Here is a 17,226-nt window from a genome sequence, read left to right on the forward strand (position 1 = left end):
ATATACATCACACACTCACTTAAACTACTATAAAATACCTAAAGATGCTCTTAGAAGCAACATGAAACCAACATGAGTCATTGGTTGTTAACTTCAAAAACCTTACGTATATTAAACGAAACAATTTGAACCGAATCGAACCCCACCAAATAATACGTTTCGACGGTTTTGTTACGGTGACGGTTTTGTTACGGGTGTCATATTACACTGTTATCCTAGCACAAGTCATACGCATGCAGTATTGTTTTTCAGGAGCCAACTCTCCAAAGCACTCATACTCTCTCACTCACTCACTCACTCTCTCTCATCGAGCCTCTGCTGGTAGAGCAGTGCTGCCTCGCAGGTGCCACCACTGTTCGAGTACAGTCGTGGCTGGAGCGAGCTCAGGAACAGACTGTGTTAGGAGATTGAACGCGGTGGTGGAGACAACGGCAATGGATGTAGTGGAGTTGAAGAAGGGGATTGCTGAGCTTTACGACGAGTCATCTGGCTTGTGGGAGAACATTTGGGGGGACCACATGCACCACGGCTACTACGACCCGAACGCCGACGTTTCGGTCTCCATTCCTGACCATCGCGCCGCCCAGATTCGCATGATCGACGAGGTCCTCCGATTCGCCGGCATTTCTGGTCTCTCTATTTTTATCTTTAATTGGGTGATTTCATAAATTAATTAACTTTGGGGTAATATTGTAATTTAAATTTGAGATTGGTTTTTGCAGAGGAGCCCCCAATTAGAATTCCCAAGAATTTGGTGGATGTGGGATGTGGGATCGGAGGGAGCTCCAGATATCTGGCCAGTAAATATGGCGCCAATGCAAAAGGCATCACCCTCAGCCCTGTGCAGGCTGAAAGGGCCAATGCTCTTGCTGCTGCTCAAGGGTTGGCCAACCAGGTATCCTCATCTTATTTCTAGGCTTAGCCGGAATCCGGTTAATTGGAATAAATGTTCGTCTGAGGCTGTTTTTGTAGGAAATCATTAAACACTTTTGTTCATAGAGTATTAGAAGTTTTTTTTTTATTATTATTATTATTATTTTTTTATGAGAAGCACAATTCATTATGGAAAAGCACTTGGGAGTTTACACGCCCCAACCCCGACATCCCTAAATACTAGGGTAGGCACGTGCTGACCGACATCCGAGGGTGACGAAGCCATTAAAAACATGTATACCGATAAAAATATTTAATTAGAAAGATATATACCGATGCAAAATCGTGTTCAGAACATACAATCACTAAGTTTAATATGGAATGAATTATTAAGAAAAGGTGCGAACAAAGAAATGATACCTATACTGAGAAGACTCGAGAATATCTATGTTGTAGAGTCTTGACGCCGGGATCTTGTGTCTCGATCCTAACTCCTAAGGGGGCGCAAAACCAGAAAAGGTGAGTAGACCAAAGTTTATAATAATAATACTAGTAATAGGAAAACCATTTTCTTTGTGAGCATACTAACCCCCTGTTTTTTAAAACATATATAATACTACATAATAGGTTTTATAAAAATCCTAGCATTCCTTGAAAAACATGTGTGAAACATCGTAAATCATATCCATGATGTACTCAACTAGAGGTATTATAGTCGCCCAAAGGCAGTACCTGTCCATCACCCGAAGGTAAAGCTGTATAACATGTCCATCACCCAAAGGTGAAGCTGAATAACTTGTCCATCACCCGTAGAGAAGCTGTATAAAATAGCATACATCTACACCAACACTAGCCGTGGCTAGTGAAGCTATCTGACACCGCTTTCGGAGGTGAAGCTAGGGGTATAATAAATATCATAACTCACATCCTCCATCATTTGTTTCCTATGACCATATACATAATACCAGTGGTCATTACTAGGAAACAATTTATTAGTGTTGCTATGATAACCGATAAGAAACGTATATTACTGTCGGATATTAAGCAAAATCCGACAGAAAATGGATGCAGTGATGGATATAATAAGCAGCATAATTGCTCGCGTCAGGAAATGAATTTTCCGATAGAAAATACTCTAAAACTGACAGAACTTGTGTCGGATATAATCGACAGAATACATTAATAATGAATAGATAAGAGCATTCTCTATTGGATAAAACCAACAGAACTTGTGTCGGATATAACCGACAGAGAATTTATCAATAATGAATAAATAAGAGCATTCTATGTCAGATAAAACCGACAACAAATATATTAATAATAAAAATATATAAAAAAGACAATTTAAATAAACATAAATAAAACTAATAATTGAATAAATAATACTAAAAATAAAACATATATTCATATATATATATATATATAAGTTCGTTAATTATGTTTATAATCTTTTACTAATTATACAATTTGGAAAAAAAAAATTATACCTACATTCGATTTCCTTTTCATCTTCCTTAATCAAGCACTAATCCTTCGTCAGAGGAAAATTATACAATTTGGGATTCCATAGTTTCGAGCTCTCTGTTGAGGCATTGCTCCTTGTTAATAACAAAAAATACATTGGTGATGCATATTTACAAAAATGAAACCTACATGAAAGCTTTAAACAAAGACCAATTTTGAATTTATGCATAATATTTGATAAGGTATCTCAAATCAAGATTCAAAATACAAACTCCATTTAATAACATAATCAAAATTTAAAACACAAACTGAACATAATACAAATAATTTAAAACGTACTGGGTTTTGGAATGTTGCTCCTCGAATTGTTCATCCATGGTGATTGAAGCGAGAAGGAGAAGGAAATAAGGAGAGGAGAAAAGGGGGAAGGAAGGGGAAAGGGAGAAGGCATTGGCGTAAGGAAGAGATGGAGGGGTTTTATTTTGGAAATTTTTCTTTACTGTCGGTTAAAACCAACAAAAACATTTTAACTGACATAAAATTTTCATTACTATCAGTTATAACCGATAGAAAAAATAATGGCAGCAAAAATCCCCCCAAAATTTTGTTACGAATTAAAAAAATAAAATAATAATTCTTTAGTTTAATAAATAAATAAATAATATGTATTTAAATTGAACACGTTTTTAAAAATTAAATAAATAATTGTTTGGTTTCATAGATAATAACTCATGTAAAATATGCGATAAAGAAACAAAAAGATAATTGTACAATGAAAATGTCATCACACAAATTAAATATTGTCTAATCGACACTTGAAAAACATAAATAAAAATTTAGCACAAATTACTTTTCCCACTTCAAAATTTAGGCAAATTTAACGGAGATATGCATTCTACAAAACTAGTTTCAATGATCTAACCGTCAAACTTGTTTGGAGATACTACAAGATCGCATATGTAAAAAATTGTAAAAAAAAAAAAAAACATTAAGTGATTAGGTAACAGAACAAAAGTTTTCGACGGTTATAAACCAAAAATCACAATTTAACGGTTATTGTAACTTCAGTTTTGAAGATTTTTTTACAGCTACACTCCTCGACCCTATAAGAATGCAATGAATGAATTCAACCTTCAATTTAAAATATTTACACTAGTGGATACCACAAAATCTTATTTTATATTTAATGGAAGTATAATATTAACTCTTAAGTGTTTGTTTAATCTACCGTTTTGATGCGATACACATTCTACGAAACGCTTTTTAACGATCCAACCGTCAAACTTATTTGTACACTCTCCTAGATTGCATATGTAAAAAATCGTAAAAAACAAACATTCAAAGATTACGTAGCAGAACAAAAGTTTGCGATGGTTATAAACGAAAAATCACAATTTAACGGTTATTTTAGCTCCGATTTTAATTTTGTTTTACAACTACACCCCTCAACCCTATAAGAATGCAATGAATAAATTTGATCTTCAATTTAAAATATTTACACTAGTGGATTCCACAAAATCTTATTTTATACTTAATGGAAGTATAACATTAACTCTTAAGTGTTTGTTTAATCTACCGTTTTGATGTGATACACATTCTACGAAACTTTTTTCAATGATCTAACCGTCAAACTTGTTTGTACACACTTCGAGATCACATATGTAAAAAATAGCAAAAAGCAAACATTTAGAGATTAGGTAACAGAACAAAAGTTTTCGACGGTTATAAACGAAAAATCACAATTTAACGGTTATTTTAGCTCCGATTTTGATAATTTTTTACAACTACACTCATCGACCCTATAAGAATGCATTGAATGAATTTGATCTTCAATTTAAAATACTTACACCAGTGGATACCACAAAATCTTATTTTATACTTGATGGAGAAGTATAACATTAACTCTAAGTGTTCGTTTAATCTACCGTTTTGATGCGATACGCATTTTACGAAATGTTTTTCAATGATTCAACCGTCAAACTTATTTGTACACACTCCGAGATCGCATACGTAAAAAGTTGCAAAAAACAAACATTCAGAGATTAGGTAACAGAACAAAAGTTTTCAACGGTTATAAACAAAAAATCACAATTTAACGGTTATTTTAGCTCCAATTTTGATGAATTTTTACAGCTACACTCATTGACCCAATAAGAATGCAATGAATGAATTCAATCTTCAATTTAAAATATTTACACTAGTGGATAAATCTTATTTTATACTTAATGGAAGTATAACATTAAATCTTAAGTGTTTGTTAAATCTATCAATTTGATTGGATATCCATTCTACGAAACTAGTTTTAACAATCCAACCATTAAATATGTTTGCATATACTCCGAGATAGCATGTGTAAAAAATTACAAAAAAAAAAAAAAAAAACTTTCATAGATTAGGTAACGGGACCCAAAATTTCGACAATTATAAACAATAAAATCACTATTTGTTTAATATAATATAATATTTTTAAGAAAATTTAATCAAAAGTGATGGTTTAAAAAAAATTGAAAATAATATAATATTTTGACCTCTCACTCATATGACATATCTGGCACATCCTCACAGATTTGGATCCTCTCCTGAGCTAATGGAAAGGATCCTCTTGACCCATCATCGTGGGCCGTTGGATTTTTATCCAACAGCCACGATAATGGGTCAGGAGGATCCTCTCCATTAACTCAGAAGAGGATCCAAATCCCATCCTCACGAGCTTTTATTGCGTATTAGGTTTCTTTCTTTAGCAGAATTTTCACATGAGAGGGAGACACAGAGAAAGAGAGAGAGCTCACTTGCAGCTTCATCTCAAATAAACTCTCTCACTCAATAATATAATATTTTGACACAATTTGTGTTGGATATAACAGTCAAAATTAGTATAAAAAATTTGAAAAAATTTTGTGTCAGTTATAACCGTCAGAGTTAGTATAAAAAAATTCGAAAATAATTGACAGATTTGACACATCACTTACTCATGTCAGATATATCCGCCATAATTGGTTAAAATTATTTTAAAAATGTATCTAATGGAGTTAAGGGCCCACTTAATTATTCTTGTTGAATATAACCGACAGTAATAGTTTATTTTCTGACATTTTTTAAAATGTTGTCAAAAAATATTTTATTCGACAGTAACAGTATAAAACCACCACCATAACCGACACAATAAGCCAATTTTGTAGTGGTGGGTGTGTGGATGTGCCGTATGATAACCCACTAGATAAGCATTAAAAATATATTTCAAAATCTTGTATCAAACATCAAATCTCAAAAGCTCAAACCTCGTCTCATAAATTCATGGCAAATCACATTCATGAATCCATAATAAACATATACGTGAATCCATAGAATTTCATAACCAAAAATCCAATTATTCATCAGATTTAGTAATATATAAATTCGCTAAATCATAATTATTACGTAAAAACAATTTAACTAAATCAAAAGTAGGAAAATCCGTAAAATATATTATAAATCATGCTCCGTTCATAAAATATGCAATGCATGCTAGGCTAATATTTTATAAAAATATATAAGTTATGAAGGGGTTCACTCACAAGTTTTCCATTGCCCGAAAGCTGCTCGAACTATCAAGAATGAGATCACTTCCCGCCAACTTGCCTACACAAAATTAGGACCTTTTAGTAAAACTCTACTAAAATGATGTTATTTGGGGAAATAGATAGCGGATTCGGATTCGGCACCCTCAGGTTTTCCCTTGACGATGGCGGCTCCGACTTGCCAGAAAATCCAACATTTCCAAAAATTCCTAAATTTTATAGGAATGAAGATCTCAATGAGAGGAACAACTTTCATACCTGGGCCAAAGTCCAATTCGGGCAGGAAGTGGCTTGAAAACGCCAAGAACCATCGGAATCCCTAGAAATAGGTGTTCTCAATTCGACTCCAAACAAGCTCCGATGCCCCAACCAATGCATAGGCTTTGTTCCCGAGGTTAATGGGAGTCTATTGGTGGTGGTGGTGGTTAGTTGAGTTTGCTTCAGGAATGGCGGATCGCCGCCATGAGACTCGTCGAACCCATCGGTGCTATTCTCCACGAATGAACCAAATCTTGTCGTGTTTGGGGTGGAATTCATAGCAAGGATGTTGTGGTGATGTTTACAGGTGATGGTTGGCCGTGAAAAGCTAAGAAAACACTGTGAAAGGCGTCGAAAAAGTTGCGGAACACCGGGTCGGAGATCGGGTCGCGACATGGAAACGGGTCGGGGGTTCGATTTGCATCCCCCTCAACTCTCTCCTTTCCCCTCCTTGCTCTCTCTTCCCATTGGTCACTCACTTCACTTTCTTCTCCCGATTGGTCTTCACTTCTCTCTTCTTTCTCCCCTTTATCTTCTCTCCCATCTGTCCATTTCTCATTTCCTTCAATTTGGGCCACACACGTGGCTTTCCAGATTTTGCTCCAAAAATCTAGAGCCTTCTAGAAAATATTTAAATAACTATTTTGTCCCTATTTTTACTCGCCCATAACTTCTTCGTTAGAACTCCAAATCACGTTCCATTTATACCTACGCATTCGTGGCGACAAGTATTATCCAAATACACCAAGGAAATGATTCTTACATGACACGACAAGGCGGTCAACAAAAATCAACGTCTTTGCCTTGAAGGGCATTTTTGTAAATTCATGTTAAAAAAAAATCTAAAAACCTTAAATTTTGGGGCTGGGTCGTTACAGGAGTGCTTTTTTAAAAAGTGCCCCAAAAAATGCTTCTATGATCCAGAAACATTTTAAAGTTTTTTAGCCAAACATGTCACGAATACTTTTGGTTGTCAAAAAAACACTTTTAGCTATTTCAAAAGTTACAACATCAAAAGCTAATTACCAACTACTGTTTGCGTGACTGAATTAAATGAAGGGAACTTTTGTCCATCATTTGCAGGCCTCATTTGAAGTTGCAGATGCTCTGAACCAACCATTTCCTGATGGGGAGTTTGATCTGGTATGGTCCATGGAGAGTGGAGAGCACATGCCTGACAAAGCCAAGGTATACCTCTTTCAAGACTAAACTGATTGATAATAGAGCATGATTTGTATAAAAATTCTACATTGTGGTTAATTGTATTTTTTGAATGCGGACATGTTGTTGATATGTTGTCAAATGATATCGATGTCTTTAATATTGTTGATAATGTGGATTTACAATTGTCGATGTGTTGTAAATACGACTGTTTGATATGTCGTATTTCGTAGCAAGTACAACTGCAACGTTGAAAGACTCTGTTAAAACTCTTTGCATAAATACTTGCCTTAATATTCTTTTTCGCTCTTCTTAAAACTGTGCAGTTTGTGAATGAGTTGGTTCGAGTTGCTGCACCAGGAGCAACAATAATAATGGTCACATGGTGCCATAGGGATCTTGGTGCTTCTGAAACAACCTTGAAGCCAGATGAGAAACGCCTCCTGGACAGGATATGTAGTTCTTTCTATCTGCCAGCCTGGTGTTCCGCTGTTGATTATCTCAAATTACTCGAGTCCCATTCGCTCGAGGTAAATTACTTGCTCAAATAGAGGAATGATTTTCGCAGATCAATATAAACAAGCGGGTGCAAGGGGAGAAAAAGGGCGTGCGAAAATCACTTCCCGCTCAAATATTGGCTGGACAAGTACAGTCTTTTTGAGTTAACAACTTGGCGTCTTTACATCAACCTGCAATAACATTTGAAACCTTCCTTGGCAGGACATCAAGGCAGAAGATTGGTCCCCGTATGTTACCCCATTTTGGCCTGCAGTTATCCGCTCGGCATTGACATGGAAAGGTTTTACATCGCTGTTGTGCACCGGTATGAACTTAGCGTTTCTTCCCAACTAAACCTTTCAATACCAAACTTTTCTTTAGTGGGAAAAGATGCACATTTCGTACTACATTGCTTGATTTCTACGTGTTTATGTCTCTAGTTGCAGATACAGTCTCAGCTTTCATTTTTCAATCTATACAATTGTGTTCGTTGATTGTTTTTGGTCGAAAAACCCAGTGTAACTGTGTTTCTTGATTTGAATTGATCAGGAATAAAAACAATCAGAGGAGCATTGGTAATGCCACTGATGATCCAAGGATTCAAGAAGGATCTAATCAAGTATGCAGTGATTACGTGCCGAAAGCCGGAATAAACGCTGCCGAATGAAGGGGGTTTCGGCGCTGTGATGGCCAGAAACAGAATCAAAGGCTGCATCTAGTTCCTCCCCAATAAATTTAGTGATCATACTTTAAATATTTGTGCTCTTCTGGAAACGCTTTAGACTTTGAAGCCTTTTGAAACAACCTTGTGAAGTGCTTGGAGTGTGTATAGCGTGTTTGGTGCGTGTGTGGAGTGTGTTTGTTGTGTGCAGGAAGAGTTTGCAGTATGGCTAGTTTGTGTTGGAATGAGTTAATTATGTGATTTGCTTTGTCAGAATTTGAATATTTTTAAGTTACATTTCATAAAAACAAATTGAGATCAACTAAATAAATTTTGAAAAATTGAGGAAAAAAAATTTAAAAAAAAAAAAAACTGGTTTAAATATAGGGTGGTGCTACATCTCATTTTATTTCTCACACACTTCTTTCAATTTTTGACCGTCAGATCGAATAAACTAAAGAAGATCTAAAGACATAAATTAACAAAGATTGTGTGTAAGGTAAAAATAAGTGTGTATATAGCACCACCTAATTAATAGAGCGAACATTAGTGGATTAAATAGTTAGTTGTTTTGAAAAAGAAGAATCGATAGATATGGAATCCGCACAAATGTATTAACATAGTTAATTTTTGCCACTGCAATGGTAACTAAGTCACTCAAGATTGTGGGCGGGCCAACATGGTATAGTAGGCAATGGGCAATAACACCATGGGCTACCTTCTTCTAGCAAATAGTTTTGTTTGTAACCATGTACGAAATCCATCAAAATACACTTTTTAAGAAAAAGGTTTACAGTTGCCAACTGTTATACGCGGTAACCCCCGCCCACCAAATAATGGTGACCTTTAGAGCGATGAGAATAACTTACATACATTTTTATCGCGACGTTTAATGTTCATATTATGACAACTCAAATTTTCATATATCTTTGTATCATTATATAGAATGCGACAATAATGGTTCAGTGGTAATTTTACTAAATATTACAATATTATTATACTCGTAGCATGTAAATTATTTTCAAGGTTGATGTCAAATGGTCAACCTAATAAATGACGTGATGAAATTACCAATTTTGGAATGCCTGGCCTAGATCTCGTTATCTCTCTCTCTCATATGATGTAATCTCCCTCCCTATATATATGTGCACAAATCAGATTTCATCCACTCACTCCGCTGCCGCTGAATTGTCGCTTCTTCGCTCAATTCTCTCTTTCTCTGCCATTGAATTGAAAATATCTCATCCTCGCTTATACATTTTCCCGGAAAGTTCAAGAAAGGAAAAGAAAAGGAAAACCAAGCACCACCACCGCATTTACAGCAAGATCTGCGCCGATTACACTCTCTTGGTACTGCTCCTTCTCTCTCTAGTTCTGCAACTTTGTGTGTGTTTCTGGGTTTATGGTGATTACGATTTAGCTTCCGTGTTTATGTTTCTGCACTTTCTCCAAAACCAAAAAATTGGGGTTTTCTGAATTTCTTGTATGAATATCTTTGGTCGTGGATTTATGCTGATTAACTCACATTTGTTTTACATTTTTATATTACGTAGAACCCAGAATTTTTTTTTGTTTTTTTTTTTGGTTTAATTTAACCGAAAATGATGGAAAATTAAGGAATTAAATGCAGGATTTTTGCTAATTGAGACTCAGAAACTAGAATTGCATATTTTTGGAAATGAATAATTGACCCATTGCAGCAGAAAGTGTTAAGATCCACAATTTTCCTTCATTTTCTTGGTAACCAAACAGTGGTCTTACTAACACACTAGTGTTCTTGTTGTTTGTGATGTCTAAGATCTCGAACTAGTAAATAAGAACAACCCCTTTGTTATTGTCTTTGAATTTCAATTCAGATCTGTGAATTGTATGCCTTGGTGGCAGCTCATGTCAATTGGAATAATCTTTTCCTTGTTCAGCAATTAATCGACTAGTTAAAATTCGTTATTTGTATAAATCGGTCATTTCCCTGCTTGGATTTTAGAAAAATTGTCTTGTAAATTTGTAATCCATGGTTTATTCCTTGCCATGAAAATCCTATATCCGTCGGATAAAGGAACGATTTTCATTGTTTATTTGTAAACACATTGTCTGAATAATCCTTTGCAGTATCAGCTAAGATGGGTTCGAGTGATGGGAAGATTCATCAAGTGACTTCTAATGGCAACATTAAGGAAAGTCCCCTTAAGATCTTTGTGGGTTATGATCCGCGTGAAGATCTCGCATACGAGGTCTGTCGCCATTCAATTTTGAAGCGGTCTTCAATCCCTGTTGAGATCATACCAATCAAACAATCAGAGCTGCGAAAGGAGGGCCTCTATTGGCGTGAACGAGGGCAATTTGAAAGCACCGAGTTCTCTTTTTCCCGGTTCTTGACTCCACATTTGGCGAGTTATGAAGGCTGGGCAATGTTTGTGGATTGTGATTTTCTTTACCTTGCTGACATTAAGGAGCTGCGAGACTTGATTGACGATAAGTATGCTATAATGTGTGTTCAACATGATTATACCCCGAAGGAGACAACAAAAATGGATGGAGCAGTGCAAACCGTGTATCCGAGGAAGAACTGGTCTTCCATGGTGTTGTATAACTGTGGGCATCCCAAGAACAAGGTCTTGACACCTGAGGTTGTGAATAAGGAAACGGGTGCTTTTCTTCATAGGTTTCAGTGGCTCGAGGACAATGAAATCGGGTCGATCCCATTTGTATGGAATTTTCTTGAGGGACATAACAAGGTTGTCGGAAATGATCCCCAAACACAACCCAAGGCTGTACACTACACTCGTGGAGGACCGTGGTTTGAGGCTTGGAAGCATTGCGAGTTTGCAGACCTGTGGCTGAACGAGAAGGATGAGTTCGTGAAGGAATCAACGAAGAAAACAGCGACTTAGAAAGAATCGGTAGCTGTCGACTGGCGTACTCTATTTGAAGTTTGAGATTCGTTATTAAAGTTCATATTTATCCTGCTCCTCTAATTCTTTATGTGAAATGTGTTGAATGAATCCTAGAAGAAGTTAAGATGATTTTACTATTTGTTGTAGCAATTAGAAATTCCTTCTACAAATGGACCTTTGTTCAAAGGATCACATTCTTGTATAATTTGCAATTTCCATTGTATTATTTTTAACCATTTTCTTCCAAAAGCTTGTACTTTATGTTTATTTGCCTAGAAAATAAAGGTATTTACGAAATTAAAAGTTTGCTTACTTTGATGTTGAGGCATTTTTAGAATCCTTTTAGTATTGCTCACAATATTTGATAGTTGCAATTGGCCTCTAAGTCTAAAGAAACACTTGCACGCGTTGAGGCGTTTATATCCCTCTTTCTGTCTCGCTCATCAACCAACCATGCTATGAGTGAGATAAGAGGGGATATACAGTATACACGATGTGGGGGAGTTTTTCTCCCAAGTCCTGATCGCTTGCTATAAGTCTCGCTCTTTCAAGCAAGCCACAAGGTAATTTGAACGCTCTACCGCATTCTGCATTGATCTCGTCCCCTAAATCCTTCTTATCAGAAAAGAAAAAAGTAATTTTCACACACTTATTTTCTATATTTACACAGTTCTTTTTATTTGTGATCTCTAAATTTTAAAAAAATAAATATACGATTAAGGCATAAAGTAAAAATCAGAGCCAAAGCAATAAATTTGCGTGCGGAAATCATTTTTTTCGTAAATTTATTAGTGAGGCTGCCAAATATATAGGCTTGGGCTCTTGGGTTGCTTCCTGTTAGATTTTGGGCCTGATTTGTCAAATAAAAACTGGATGTCCAAAAGACATCTTCTGGGCTGCCCAACCGAGCGGGCGTGAGACTATTGACACGTGTCACTTCCTCACTCTGCGTCGTACTGTGGAGACTCCATATAAAATGATCCGCCTCGTTCCTCAAGATTAAAATTGTAACCAAAAAAGAAACCGAGAATTCGAAATTGAAATTCTGCAGAGCCTTCTAGAAAACCTAGCACTAGCAAGCAATGGAGTTTTGGGGTATTCCTCTCTCTCTCTCTCTCTCTCTGTAATTTTGAAAACCCCTCTCGCTTACTGATCGTATGATTTGTTGGGGTTTTGTTTTCTCGGGCTGATTTTGCATTTTTATTTCTAACATTTTCGCCGTTTGGTTGCCGAGAAAATTCGAGGAAATGAGGGTTCTAGTCTGGTTAAGTTTTGATGCTGTGGGTATAAGCTAGTCGGAAGTTTATTTTTTTAAATTATATTTATTCTAGTATTTTTCTGGCTCCATGTTCTTCGTTTAGAAATTAATTTACTGTGCTGGTTTGCTGAGAAATTAACTGAAAATATTAGGGCCTGTTTAGTATCCTATTTGAAATTTTTTTTCAAAACATTTGTTAAGAATATTTCTTGAAAACAATTTTCTTTAAGAGTTAAAAAATTAATTGGTTTGTGATTTAAAAATTTTGAATCTTACTACTTAAACTAGATTGCAGGAAGGGGTGAAAGAGGGGAGAGTAGGAAAGAGATTAAGAGATGATTGAAGAAAAGAGGAAGATGAGTGAGATAGAGAATGGAAAGAATGAAGAGAGCAGATTGAAGGAGAGACAAAAGGTAATAAAAAAAGAGGAGAGAAAATGAGAGAGATTTGGAGTGAGAAGAAGGGAGGGAGGAAAAAGAAATGAGTGTTTAAGTTTAAAAACTTTAAAAACTCACTTTTAGTGTTTTTAGATAATAGATTATATTTTTGAGTTAGTTTCAGGTTTTGAAAATAGTTCTATCAAACAGGTTTTTAAGGCATAAAACTTGAAAATTGTCTTTTACTTTAAAAAGTTGGATTCAAGTAAGTTATCAAACAAATCCTTATTTGTCTGATTGTTGATTTGTTAGGGTTTTTCTGTTCGAAACATTTTTGCTGCTTGATTGCCGAGAAAACTAGGGAAAATGGAAGGACTAGTATGGTTAAATTTTCATAGGGCTTAGTCTGGTTAAATTTTCATTGTGCTTGACAAGGTGATTCTGACAAAAACTGGTATAAAAAAAAGCTAGAAGCTGTTTTTGTCTTTGGTAAACATTCAGCTTCAGCTTTTTTTCACAGTTTTGGATGAAAAAAAGCCAAAAACAAGAAGCTGCAAAACCCAGCTTTGAAAAACTGGCTGTTTTTCACATCTGTTTTACATAAAAATTTACCAAACACTATAATACTGTTTTTTTTTTTTCAAAAGCACTTTTACAAAAAAGTTTACCAAACACTTTGCTGCATATTCTCACAGCACAGCAGAATCAGTTTTTTTTTCAAAGCACAGCAGTACCATACCAGCCCTTAGGGTTTTGAGCTTTTTTCTCTTTTTAAAATGTTTTGGTAAGTATTTTTCTGGCTTCATGTTGCTTATTTAGAACTTACTTCACTCTGTTTGTTTGCCGAGAAAATAAATGGAAAATATGTTTAGTCTTGTAAACGCACGTTCGTGTTAATTCTTTGTACATGTTGGAGATGTTATGGTAACAAAATTATAATCATTGTATTTCGTTTTGAACCAATGTAATGTGCTTGTGGTGAATACAATTGTATGTGATATATATTAAAGATGCTTTGTTATCTGTTTAGGAATCTCGTTTGTGTTTTTTCCATAATTGTTTTTGCATTGGATTGATGTGATTCAGGAATCTCGTTTGCGTTTTTTTCCCTTCCATGTTTAATTTTAATATATTATAAATGCGGTATTGAAAAGTACACAAGCTTGCATTTAAATGATTTTGATTTTTTCTTATTTTGGAAAATAGGCATCTTTTTCGTGTTCAGCATGCTTGTCACTAAATGATACGGTTTTCACTCTTTGAAACAGAACTTTGATGTCTTGTATTCATTCTGAAACTTGCCACATCAGTTTCCGGCCCTTTTTTATTTTCTGTGCTTTCAAATTTGCAGTTATTAATTACTACTTATTGTGACTCAATGTCCAGGTGCTGAGGTAAAAAGTGGTCAGTCTCTTGTTGTTGAACCTGGTAAAAAGCTCCTGCACCTTTCACAGGTACTCAGCGACCCGTAAAATTTTGTGACCGTTAATTTTTCATTTTTCTGTTTCTTTTGCCTTTAATATATTGCGAAAATTGGTGTAAAAATTATTTTCGTAATGCAGGGTTGTCTTGATGACCTTAAGAAAGCGAAGGGAAGCGATCCTATTTCACTCTTTGCGAAAATTGGCAATCAGAAGCTTGCCCTTGGATTTCTTTCTGCTGATAAATACCCGCAGTTAATGTTTGATATTGTGTTTGATCAGAAATTTGAGCTATCCCATAACTGGAAAAATGGGAGCGTCCACTTCACTGGATACAAGTCTTTGGGATATCCTTTTTGTTAATGTCATTTCATGTTTAAATGGTGTGTCTTACATTGTACTCAATTCTTATATTATTTTCTTGATCGTTAAATTATTTGTCATCTCCTTGACTGTATTATGTTTCCTTTTCACTAATGAGGAGTCCGGTGAGTCACTGTTATGATATTTGGTTCTATCATAGTTCTAACTTCCAAGCGCATTTGATTCTTAAGCAGTTGATATGTTTTTTTGTCTAGATTCTGAAGAGGAGGATGCACCACCTATTAGGGCACCTACTCTGGTTGATAAGGGTAAAGATTTGCTAATTCATTTTTTATAACTGGGATTTGAGTTTTATTTTTCTTTTCAATAACTTTATATTGTGATTTGGAACGAGTTGTCTTACAGGAAAGGCAAAGGTGAATGGTACTGAGGTAGCTAAGAAACCTAGTATATCTGAGCAAAAGGAAGCTAGTAGCGATGATGATGATGAATCTGATGATGAAGAGTTTGGTGATCAGGTATTCACATCTTTCAATTCTGTTTGAATTTCCTTTTCGGTAACTGAAATATTTTACCATATGTGAATGTCTAAGGTACCTTACCTACCATGGTTAACTGATAAAAGCACATCTGAATCAAACATTTCTTTGCCCGTCATCTCTGTAGTTTAGGTATATTGGTGTTCCATAACAAATCTGAACAGAAAACGCTTTATTTAGGTGTTACTTTTAGAAATATAGATCCTGGGGTTGGGAAATAATTACTTAGGTGTGACTACTAGTAGTTTGACATTTAAAACATTGAATTGGCATTCATGCCATAATATTCTGTTTACAGCACTCTGGAATGATCAACTTCTTGCATTTGAAACTGATTACTGAATTATTATTCGGAGACTAGAGTACTGAATATATCTTCCTGCCTGAGTTGTTTTACAGTCCTTGGCTAAGGGAGATAGCGGTGAGGATTTTGACGAAAGTGATGATGATTCTGATAGTGACGATGAAACTGATGACAGTGATGAGGATGAAGAGACTCCGAAGAAGGTGATAGTACTCCTATTATCAACGCCTTTAGTTTTTGATGTTGGAGAGTGCTTATATCCCTTCTGTGTTGTTATCGTTATCAAATTATTATTTCTAAGTAAATGTATTTGTCTTATTTGTTGTCAAGGCTGATGTTGGCAAGAAGCGACCTGCTGAGTCTACTAAAACACCTGCTAATGACAAGAAGCCAAAGTTCGTTACTCCTGAAAAGACTGGTCAGTTCTTTGTCTTCCGATGCTATTTTTTATGCTGTTACCATTTTAATCATTTTGATCTTTGCTGTGGAATACACATATTACAAAGTTTTTAATAAATTTAAACGTGTAAACATGGATTTGTGGTGGAATATGCTGACGACATTTGTATCATTTCAATTGAATATGTTATATATTACCGGTTAGCGACAATTCTGAAATGGAGATGTTTAATTGACTGCTAATTGTCCGTGCAGGTAGCAAGAAAGGCAGCGTCCACACCGCAACTCCTCACCCTTCAAAGCAGACTGGGAAAAAACCAGCTACTTCCGATCAGTCAAAGCAACAGGCTTCTAAACCAAGCGGTGCCTTCCATTGCCAACCCTGCAACAGGTAATTTTGTTTTATTTTTTGAAAAAGTTCCATTCTTGATAGTTTCTTTCTCCGCATGAACGGAATTGTAATTTCTTGTGCTGTGCTTCACGCAGGTCGTTTAACTCCGATGGTGCGTTGCAAAGCCATACAAAGGCAAAGCACAGTGCTGCAAAGTGAAAGGCAGATTAGTCTCCAGCCTCCACCATCTCGATGTTTTGGGATTCATGAGAAGAAAGTAGGTTTAGTAAGATAACGGAGATATTAGCGTATTATTCGTTACTAACTTAACTGGTTCTGTTTGAACCGGCGTGGATGAGAAACTTTTGCAGTTGATCTGGGAGGCATTTTGCTACAACTATTTTGAATTCTATGGTTTTCAAATTTGAGACGTTGTGAGGAACTGTTGCGCATTTTACGTAGCTGCTTGTCACTTTCGTTTCTTACCAAGAAATGGTTGTTTCGTTAGGAAGCTGTTAGGGGCCTTGGCCCATAAGCGGCTTTGCTTTTGTTAGCGCAAGTCCTCCGCTTGCTGTTATCGACGGTCCCCGGGGGATGCCTAGCTCCTCCCCGGGGAAGTCAAACTTCCGTTGCGGATTCACGTGTGTATGAGAAAGGACGGTTATAAATTGTCTAATTGGCAGTTAATTGAAAGTTAGGAACAGATTCAATGAAGAAGGCTACAGAAAACAAATACAAAGAAAATCGAAAAAAAGTACTCTAAATGTCAAACCGTTATTCGACCGGTTTGGGATTAAATTTCCACTCAAAATGTGAACTTAGACTAAAGTGTAATATGTTTGGTTTGGTTCGGTTTGAATATGTTTGGTTTGGTTTGGTTTGATTCGGCCTATTCAGAAATCATGTT

The 17,226-nt window shown here is 35.8% G+C and overlaps 3 protein-coding genes across 3 annotated transcripts; all 3 read left to right on the forward strand.

Annotated features, from left to right (window-relative positions):
- Window positions 1–233: 233 nt before the first annotated feature.
- On the forward strand, window positions 234–916 carry LOC137744597 (tocopherol O-methyltransferase, chloroplastic-like). Its single transcript, XM_068484372.1, has 2 exons — window positions 234–630; window positions 723–916. Exons 1-2 carry the CDS (start codon window positions 234–236, stop codon window positions 914–916), a joined length of 591 nt encoding a protein of 196 aa, XP_068340473.1.
- Window positions 917–9,681: 8,765 nt separating this feature from the next.
- LOC137745678 (protein CDI-like) lies at window positions 9,682–11,672 on the forward strand. Its single transcript, XM_068485678.1, has 2 exons — window positions 9,682–9,822; window positions 10,582–11,672. The coding sequence occupies exon 2, from the start codon at window positions 10,593–10,595 to the stop codon at window positions 11,361–11,363; it is 771 nt and encodes a 256-aa protein (XP_068341779.1). The 5' UTR covers window positions 9,682–9,822; window positions 10,582–10,592; the 3' UTR covers window positions 11,364–11,672.
- Window positions 11,673–12,378: 706 nt separating this feature from the next.
- Window positions 12,379–16,780, forward strand: LOC137745248 (histone deacetylase HDT1-like). The gene is made up of 10 exons (XM_068485165.1): window positions 12,379–12,461; window positions 14,388–14,455; window positions 14,564–14,769; window positions 14,897–14,910; window positions 15,001–15,054; window positions 15,152–15,264; window positions 15,685–15,792; window positions 15,920–16,007; window positions 16,244–16,379; window positions 16,475–16,780. The coding sequence occupies exons 1-10, from the start codon at window positions 12,449–12,451 to the stop codon at window positions 16,536–16,538; spliced, it is 864 nt and encodes a 287-aa protein (XP_068341266.1). The 5' UTR covers window positions 12,379–12,448; the 3' UTR covers window positions 16,539–16,780.
- The last annotated feature ends 446 nt before the right edge of the window (window positions 16,781–17,226 follow it).

The sequence above is a fragment of the Pyrus communis genome, chromosome 9 (assembly GCF_963583255.1).
Source record: "Pyrus communis chromosome 9, drPyrComm1.1, whole genome shotgun sequence".
Taxonomy (NCBI): Eukaryota; Viridiplantae; Streptophyta; class Magnoliopsida; order Rosales; family Rosaceae; genus Pyrus; species Pyrus communis.

Bases quoted from the DNA above. Each gene is read 5' to 3' on its own strand.
- LOC137745678 (XM_068485678.1), top strand. From the start codon at position 10,593: ATGGGTTCGAGTGATGGGAAGATTCATCAAGTGACTTCTAATGGCAAC.
- LOC137744597 (XM_068484372.1), top strand. From the start codon at position 234: ATGCAGTATTGTTTTTCAGGAGCCAACTCTCCAAAGCACTCATACTCT. The intron at 631-722 runs GTCTCTCTATTT...TGGTTTTTGCAG, and splicing joins CCGATTCGCCGGCATTTCTG to AGGAGCCCCCAATTAGAATT.
- LOC137745248 (XM_068485165.1), top strand. The intron at 15,055-15,151 runs GTAAAGATTTGC...GTTGTCTTACAG, and splicing joins ACCTACTCTGGTTGATAAGG to GAAAGGCAAAGGTGAATGGT. The intron at 16,008-16,243 runs GTCAGTTCTTTG...TTGTCCGTGCAG, and splicing joins CGTTACTCCTGAAAAGACTG to GTAGCAAGAAAGGCAGCGTC.